The 8,852-nt window shown below is 59.3% G+C and overlaps 1 protein-coding gene across 3 annotated transcripts; it reads right to left on the bottom strand.

Annotated features, from left to right (window-relative positions):
- Window positions 1-3,804, bottom strand: CPLX3 (complexin 3). Of its 3 annotated transcripts, none has more exons than XM_088063176.1 (4): window positions 3,520-3,804; window positions 2,668-2,878; window positions 2,243-2,330; window positions 1-1,067 (listed from the first exon to the last, which is right to left on the bottom strand). In XM_088063176.1, exons 2-4 carry the CDS (start codon window positions 2,826-2,828, stop codon window positions 843-845), a joined length of 474 nt encoding a protein of 157 aa, XP_087919302.1. In that variant the 5' UTR covers window positions 2,829-2,878; window positions 3,520-3,804; the 3' UTR covers window positions 1-842. The 3 variants fall into 3 exon arrangements, with proteins under 3 accessions (XP_087919302.1, XP_087919301.1, XP_005521433.1); XM_088063175.1 differs by having other exon boundaries at window positions 2,668-3,155; XM_005521376.2 differs by having other exon boundaries at window positions 2,668-3,804.
- Between the last annotated feature and the right edge of the window lie 5,048 nt (window positions 3,805-8,852).

Consider the following 8,852-nt stretch of genomic DNA (forward strand, 5'->3'; position numbering starts at 1 on the left):
TGCATAGACATCTCCTGGTATTTATTCCACCGGTTATAACAGTGCCATGGCACGGGGACAGCACAGGAGGTGAGGGACACTCAACCGAGCACAGCACGACTACAGCACGACGAGCGGGAGGACGGGGAGAAATTCCCTCATGGCTTTGTTCTTCTCCTGGAAGGAACAAAGACAGGATCCCATCCCAGGAGAGGGACAGCACTGCTCGGGGAAGGGCTGCTGCGGGCTCAGCTCAGCACCGGGAAGGGCTTTTGCTCCTGTCTGGTGTCAATTCAGGCTTCAGCACCCTCCCTTCTCACAGGGATCGTGTAGCAGGTCCTTTCCGGGCTGGCTCCTCCGGAGGGGCCCTCAAGGGCACGGGGCTGGGTGTTCCTTGCAGGGATGGGATGTCGTTTCTCGGGCGATGGGCTGGGGAAGCGGGGAGGGAGGTGTTCCACACCCTGCCTCGTCCTTGCGAGACGAATCGGAGCCTCCCGGTCATTTCCAGGAGGCTGAGTGGAAAGGTGGAGGCAGAGCCACAGCGTGCTCCAAGGTCAATAACACTCCAAGGTCGCTCTCGTTCCCTGCAGCCTCCTGGGCTCTGGCTGCGGACACCCCCTGCCCGGCCACGGGGGAGGCTTTGGGGTACGGGGGGGACATGCTGGCTCTCGGCTCTAACCTCAGCCCGGAGAACGAAACGAAAACCACACATCAGGGACAGCTGGGTCAGGGACTCGAGGGGGTCACAGGGCTCAGGAGGAGCCGAGTGACACACGGCAAAGGTGACAACGTGGCTGGGGGCCCCGCTGCAGGCAGCAGCCCCCGGCAGAGCCTGCGCTGCGTCCCCTCCCTGCTCAGCCCCATCACATCACGGAGCATTTCTCCGCCGATTGCTTCAGGTCCTCTAGCGTGGCCGAAGCTTTGTCTTTCAAGGAATCAAGGTCCAGGTTCTGGATGTTGCTGAGCTGGCCGATAACCGAGTTCTTCTCCTCCTCCTCCTCGTTGTCCTGCTCGATCATCTTGGCCAGCTCCTTGGGCAGCTCCACGTCGCCTCCCACCAGCTGGATCTGGTTGTCATCCGTTTCGTTCTGGAACGGGCCGGGAGAGAGTCAGGAGGGGGCACAGAGGGAAGGGAGCCTCTGCGAGCATCACAGGAGGGGCTTTGGGCTGTCTGCCCACTCCAAGGGCCGTGCGGGAAGGGAGGATGTTGATCCAGGCTGAGCGAGAGCCGAGATGGAAACCCACGCTCAGCACCAATACAAACTGGTTTCCAGCTCGCGTTACGGGGGGTCAGGCACTTAATTAAGTTGCGCTTATGCTTAACGACGGCTCCCAGCGGCGGTGAGGATCAGCTCTGAGCCGGGAGCCACGGGGAGACTCGGGATGAGGCAGCCTGGCTGCCAAGCGGGATCAAGAATGAGCAGAAGAAACTTGTCAAAAGATGAGAAGGGACATCTCAAGCACGAGAAGGCAGTGAAAGGATGGTGGGGCCAGATCCAAACAAATCCCAGTTTTCCCCGGAGAATAAAAAAAATCTCCATCTCGTCTTTCTCTGGCTTTTCTGGCTTTTGGCAGGGGGTAAAAGAAATTCTCCAGCTGTTTATTTCCTGGCTATTAAAAGGGGGGTGGGAAGCAGGGGGGTGAATCCGGGGCTGGCTGAACAACACCGAACAATCAGAGCAATCTCACTTGGCTTAGCTGACCCTTCGGAACTAATATTAGCCCGGCTCCAATTTGGAGTATTCACCACCGAGCGACTCTTCCTGAATAAAGGGTGGGTTTGGAGGGAGAAGAGTTTGTGACAATTCCAAGAAAGGCTGAATTATCTCTTGATTAAATTGTTTTTAACGAATCGTTCGTGGTGTGGAAATTCCAAAATTGGAGTTTAGGTGGGAGAGGTTCGCCAAATAATCCGGGGAGAGGAGCTGGCTAGTCCAGCCAGAGAGGCTCACTGCCGGCTCCAGGGAGTCTGGGGTGAAGGTGCTTTTCCCTCACCCAGCTGGATTCGGGGGGCAAAAGCGAGGAAGAGGGGGATCAAGCGGGGCTGGGGGTCCCACTGTCTCGGGCTGGTGGTCTGTGGTGCCCGGGGGGAAGGAAAGGGGACAAAGTTTGGGGAGAATGATGGTTTTTGAGGGGAATTTATTTGCGTTTGGGCTTTGAGGCTCAAACCCCAGCCAGCCAAGGGGGTCCTTGTCCCTTTCCCTCCAGAGCTCCGTCCGGAGCTTGGGTCCCCTTGTGCCCCCCGTTCCCAGCTCAGCCATACCTTGGGGAGCCTGTACTTGTCTCGGAAGTGGGACCTGACCGTGGCTCTCTCCGCCTTGCGCTGGGCAAACTGGGCGTCTCTCTCCATCCTGCGGAGCACACGGGGCACTTATCAACAGCCCGTGCCCTCCATCCCCGGCTTTGCGCTTGCCCCCAACCTCAGCATCCCCCATTTTCTCTGAAAAGTCCCGTTTTCCCACAGTTTCCTCCCCCCCAGCGCAGCCTGGAAGGAGAAAACAATTCCATCTCCCGGGTGAGGAAGCGGATTAAGGGATTAGGGGGCTCATGAAACCCCCTCACGGTCCTGCTGTCCCCAGCGCTGGCTCCCCCCACGTCCCACGCACGGGATGCGGGATTGCAGCGGGAGCAGCCCCTTCCCCCTGGGGCTCCGGGGGTCCAGCCCGTGCCGGTGCCGCTCGCACTCACTTCTCCTCCACCAGCTGCCGCTGATATTCCTCATACTCCTCGCGGGTCATGCCCTGCGCCTCGGCCGGAGATTTCTCGCCCTCGCTCTTCTCCTCGCCGCCCAGGCCCCCCGTGAGGTTCTTCAGCTGCCCCCCCACCATGCTCTTCACCATGAACGCCATGGCCGCGCCTTCGGGGGCCCGGGGGGCCGGGGGGCAGCGCGGATCTGCGGCTGGGACAGCCCGGGTCACCGCCGGGCTCTCGGCAAGATGGGGATGGGGAGTACGAGCAGCCTCCGAGGAGGAACGGAGCTAAGGGGGGGAGCTGGAGTGCCAGGGAGCAGAGAAATGGTCGGTGCTGGGGTGCTGGGAGTAGGCAATCTCCGGGATGCGGCGGATGGGAGCTCCTGGAGCAGCTGGGGTCAGAGGAGATGAGCCCCGGGCAGCCGGAGCAGCGGGGAGCTGGAAGAGCCGGGGAGAGCCGAGCTGGGCTCCCGGGGAGCGGCGGCACTGGGTCAGGAGGAGGTGGGAACAGGGGGATGAGTTCCCTGGGAGGAGCCGCGGTCAGCGGAGAGGAGTTCGCGGGGAGCTGGGATACGGGGCTGTGGATGCGGGATCGGCAGAGCCGAGCTCACACAGCAGCGAATTCCTGAGGAGCCGGGATCAGCGGAGCTGGATTTCCCGGAGAGCTGTGCCGAGGGGTTACGGGGGAGAGGGGCTGAGAGGGGATGAATTCCCGGGGTGACCGAGAGTTGAGTTCCCGGGGTGCCCGAGGATGAGCCTGGGATGGGGAGATGGCTTTCCGGGGAGGTGGGGCACGGGGTTATGGAGGAGATGGGGACAGCGGAGATGAATGCCCGGGATGACAGAGTACCGAATTCCCGAGGTGCCGGGACCAGCGGTGAAGGGCAGCGGAGCCGGTGGAGTGCGGAGTTCCCTGGATGCCGGAGTACTGAGAGATGGAGAAGCCCGGCTCAGCGAAGCGGAGTTCCCGGGACAGCGAAGTCCGGAGCTGCAGGGATGCCGGAGCTGCTGCCGGGCCGTGCGGGGTCAGCGGGGCCGCTCAGCCCGGCCGCCCATGGCGGAGCGGTCCCGGGAGCGGAGCGGGCGCTGCAGCACCGGGGCTCGCACAGCTCCGGTGTGTGTGTCCCTGCACGGCGGCGGCGGCACCGCCTCCCCCGGCCCCGCCGCCTCCCCCCGGCCCCGCCGCCTCCCCCCGGCCCCGCCGCCCCCCTCGCCCCCCCGCCCCCCCCCGCCCCCCCCGCCCCCCCCCGGCCCCGCCGCCTCCCCCCGGCCCCGCCGCCAGGCGGAGCCGCCGCCGTCCCGACCCGCCCCGGGCACGGCGAGTGATGCCACCTCCGAGGAAGGAAGAAGGAGCACCCAGAGCTCCCCGGGGACACCGGGATGGATCGATCCGGGGTGGGGGCTGCGGGGAGCCCCCCCGGACACCCTTCCCTCCCCTATTCCCGGCTGCTTCATCCCACCGGGGAGCAAACCCACCTCAGTGCCCCTTTTCCCACTCTATTCCCCGTCCTTGGGCTCTGGCAGGAGGAAAAGCCGGGCTTGACGCTCGGAATAAGCCCTATCAAATATCACAACTGTAGTTTGCTCATCCATCCAAGGGGCTGCTGCCCAAAAGTTCCCTCTCCCTTATCCTAATAATGATATCCCTGGAAGTATTCCCATCTCTGGAAGTGTCCAAGGCCAGGCTGGACAGGGCTTGGAGCAGCCTGGGACGGCGGAAGCTGTCCCCGTCCATGGCAGGGGGATGGAGCTTGGAAGAGCTTTAAGGTCCCTTCTGATTCCAGCCATTCTGGGATTCTGTGATTCCGTGATTTTATGATATTAATTAATACCAAAGCTGCTCTCAGAACAGAGTCACGAAAGCGTTCATTGATCACCTAAATCAGGAGGATGGAACAGGCATTGATTTTGTTGCATCATTCCCTCACTCTCTCCAACCCCACTCCCACTCCTGCTCTTCCCTTTGACTGCAGCCTCATTCCAGGCCTTGGGGAGTGAGCAATTAATGGCATCAGCAACGCACCTCCCTTCCAGATGGCCAGCCTGGCTTTAACAGACATTTCTCCCTTGTTTCTTCTCTGCTCGTGAAAAATGAGCGCGGATCCAAACCCCAATCCCAGCTTGCGGGAAATCATTTCATTTCCGAAATATAAAGACAATCTCTGCAGATTAAAATGATGGAACAGCTGTGAAGCGACAGAACAAAGTGACTGAGGGAGGGGGAAATCGGCCCATGTCCTCCCATCCCCCCCCCCCCATCCAAGGTAAAATGATGTCTTAAGAGGAAAATAGATTTTAAAACAACGCGTTTTTCTAGGATAATAATCTGGTCAGCAGCTTGGCAGTGACGGCTGCTCTTCGGGATTGGAACAGGCTCTTGGAGGTGATGACAGGGAATTGGTCCCGGTGAAGGCTCTCCTGGAAGAGCAGAACCCCCTGATTAATGCCAGCACTTCCCTCGATTCCATCCAAACGTGCAAAAGGGACCGGGGAGGTCCCTCGGAGGCTCCTCGGTTTGGCACAACTCCAGCGTCACCCACAGCATCCCCCAGCACGCAGGTGCCCCTGTGCCTGCTGCTCACCCCGAGCTGGCAGCTCAGGAGCCTCAACAGCTTTTTGAAGTGATGATTTTTTGCTTTTCACACCGATTTGCAGCCCCCCCCCCCCCGCCCCCCGCCCCAAGCTCATTCCCATGGAAAACCCATGGAAAATTAATTCTAACCCACAATGAGCTGCCACAGCCTGCTGAGAAATAGGCTGGGAGCCCTCGGCGCTCCGCAGATGTCCCACTGCCAACAGCGTGGTGGAGTGTTCTGGCTGTCAGAGTGGCTGAAAAGACGTGCAGGGAGAAGAACCAGCACCTCTGGTTGTGCCCCTGGCCGCTGGCCCGAGCCTCGGGTGGGATCAGAGCAGATTTCGGATGCGGCCGGTCCTGGGAGCTTCGCTCACTCCGGATTTCGCTGCGAGCATCCATTAACAATAAGAGACTGGAAGTCAGGACCGATTTTTTCCAGCTGGGTTAGATGGGTCAGCTCCCACGGAGCCTCCCTGTCTGAGGAACTGAGAGCAAACAGCTCCTGACGAGCAGAAACGCTCGGCCAAGACAACTAGGTGCAAACAGCGCCTCGGATCCCGTCCCCCGGGCAGGGATGCTCGCTCACCAGCTCGGGCTCTGCAGCCTCTTGCAGCCCGGAGTTTTTGGGAATGGGGTAAAAGGCAAAGGAAAGGACCTCCAGAGAGGTTTTGCTGCTCTCCCGTCCCCTCGGCTCTTCCTGGAGGGGCAGGTGTCCCACCTGGAGGCAGAGCTGGGGGGACAATCAGAGGGTGCAGCGAGCTGCGAAATGAAGCTTCGAGGTGGTTGATTTCCCCATTTGCTTTTCCTTGGGCAGCTGAACCGCTCCTCATCCCTGAAATACATTCAAGTGAGGATGAGTCATCCTTCCTGCCAGGACTCTAACCTGCCGTAATGAGATGTAAATCCTTGCATGACCTATTATATTAGCTTATGCTATATCACACATCTCCACGGATTAGACAGCAGCGAGATGAGACGTCCCCCCGTCGCAGCTTCAGACAAGACGGTGGAAGTTAAGAGGATCCTCTCTCAGCGCTGACACCTGATTTAAATTGGAAGCAAGCAGCTCCCTCTGCCATGCTGAGAGGGATCATTCCCGCTCCTCTTTCCAGGTAACTGCCTCCAAAGGCAGTTACCACAACCCGAGGATGCTCCCGAGATCCCCGAATGGCCCCGGAACCGCCGGTTCCTGGAGCAGAGGAGAGGGGGAGGCTCGGTGACCTCGAGCTGCAGGGCCATGCCGATAAGGCCATCAGATCCTTGTCAGCCTGAAATCCAGGGAACGTGAACGTTTAAGCCTTTGAAGACCTCGGGAGAATCCTGGAAAGTCGCGACGGGAGGGAAATGAGAGGGCGTTTCCAAACCCCGCAGCTGCCGGGGGAAGTCACTCCGGCACTTGGCAGCTGATTGTCACTTGCGGTGATGGGGACAGGCACCGCCACCTCGGAAGCCTCCGCGCTGGGCTCTGACCCCGGGCAGAGTCACCTTCCCTCCTCCCGCCGGCCCATGGGGTGCTGCGGAGGGATGGGGACAGGGATACCCTGCTGCGCCCCTCGGGAGCGGGGATGAGGCACGGTAACATCTATCCAGAGAGTCTCGCTGCTGTTAGGGACCACCCAGCTCCCGGGAGGCTGAGGGAAAACGTCCTGAAGGTCTTGAGGAAAACATCCCTTCAGTGGGATCCCTACTGGGAGATCCTTCACAGGGACAGCTAACAGAAGAAATGAAGAAACTTTAGTATAAATCACCAAATGAAATTCTTCCTGGCGTTTATTCGAACAGAACTTCATAAAGCTGAGGAAGACGGACCGCAGCGCGGCTTGTGATGGAAATGAAACCAAAGATGCCTTTCCCTGACTTACGGAGGCATTCCCATGGAAAACCTCCCCAATCCTACAGAACCAAACCTTTGAGTTCCCAAAAGCTGGCACCATCTCCACAGGATGAAAAAATTCCAGTGCATCCCTCCTCATCTGGAGGTGTCCTGGCAGAGCCCCTGGGAGCCCCTGAGTGGTGCTGGGAATGGGAAGCCAGGAGTGGGGATGCTGCTGGGGTGTCCCCTCAATTCGCTTGGAATTCCCTGCTCTCATCTTTGTGTCACTGAGCACGGGGCTGGCCAGACTCACCACTGCTGGGATTTGGGAGGTTTGGGGTGGGAATGGGCCTGAGGTGCAGAACATCCATCCCAAGGGGTGTGGGGACTTTGGGGTGGGAATGGTCACACAGGACACAAAGCCCCTGTCCCAAGGAATGGAGGTTTGGGGTGGGAATGGTCCTGCCGTGCAGAACATCTATCCTGAGGGGTGGGAGGATTTGGGCTGGGAATGGTCCCGTGGTGCAGAACATCCATCCCAAGGGATGGGAGGATTTGGGGTGGGAACGGTCCCGTGGTGCAGAACATCCATCCCAAGGGATGGGAGGATTTGGGGTGGGAACGGTCCTGTGGTGCAGAACATCCATCCCAAGGGATGGGGGGATTTGGGGTGGGAATGGTCACACAGGACACAAAGCCCCTGTCCCAAGGGATGGAGGTTTGGGCTGGGAATGCTCCTGTCACACGGGACTCACAGCCCCTATCCCAGAGACCAGAGAGGTTTTGGGGTGCCGCACAAGAGGAGGGGATGCAGCTCACCGCAGAGAAGCAGGCGGCTGCAATTCCTGCTGGGAGGAGGGGTGCTGTGCGAGGTGAGGAAGAGGAGGGAGGTGCTGGGGGAGGCTCGCACGGTCTGCAGCCGAGCCGTGACACAAATGCAGCGGGACAGACATACAGAGCATGTAAACAGGCACATGGGGAGAGCATGTGCTGCTCCGTGCCGCTGGTGGAGAGCGAGCCCCGAGCAAAGGCACACGCCAGCCCCGACACACACACACACACACACACACACGGCCACACACACGCAGCGTTCCCACGGGGGATCTTCCCAGCTCTGTCTTCATTTCCTGGAGTGCTCAGAAGGAAAAAAAAACCCAAAAAACCAAAAACAAACAAAAAACCCCAAAAACCAAAAAAAAAAAAGAAAAAAACCAACCAAAAAAAACCCCAAGAACCCTAACCCCCCCCCCCCATAAAAACCAAAAAAACCCAAAACAAACCAAACAAACAAAACCCCATAAAATAAATTTTAAAAAAATTTACAAAAAAAGCACAAAAAAAGGGGGAGAGAGAGAGAGAGGTGAACGCCACGGAACGGTGATGGGAATGGCTTTGTACATCACGCTAAAAATAGTCCTTGTGATAAAGTCGATCGTGGAGGGGGGAGGAGGTGCCGGCAGCGCGCAGATGCCGGCGAGGGATGCCAGGGGTTCTGCTCCGAGGATGGAGCAGAAGGGCCGTAATTAGAGCTGGTAATTAGCTGCAAGCAGCACAGAGAGAACTGAGCCGCCCGTGGGGGGCTCAGTGCACCCTCTCCCCTCGGGACGGAGGCTTCTTCAAGCCGGGAAATGAGAAGCGAGTGGCTGCCGCAGCTGGAATTGGGGTCCTTGGAAGGGAGACGGGGATTTTGGGGTGTTTAGGGCGAGGAAGGCTCACTGCAGCCCCGCGGGTAACGGGGAGAAGGCAGGCAGGCTGTGGGGACACGGGGAAGAGCCAGAGCTTGTGGAAGGAGCCC

The sequence above is a fragment of the Pseudopodoces humilis genome, chromosome 16, assembly GCF_049639895.1.
Source record: "Pseudopodoces humilis isolate 2021_Gansu_Grassland_sample_001 chromosome 16, ASM4963989v1, whole genome shotgun sequence".
NCBI lineage: Eukaryota > Metazoa > Chordata > Aves > Passeriformes > Paridae > Pseudopodoces > Pseudopodoces humilis.

Bases quoted from the DNA above. Each gene is read 5' to 3' on its own strand.
- CPLX3 (XM_088063176.1), bottom strand. From the start codon at position 2,828: ATGGCGTTCATGGTGAAGAGCATGGTGGGGGGGCAGCTGAAGAACCTC. The intron at 2,331-2,667 runs GTGAGTGCGAGC...TGTGCTCCGCAG, and splicing joins CGGCAGCTGGTGGAGGAGAA to GATGGAGAGAGACGCCCAGT. The intron at 1,068-2,242 runs GTATGGCTGAGC...GGCCCGTTCCAG, and splicing joins ACAAGTACAGGCTCCCCAAG to AACGAAACGGATGACAACCA.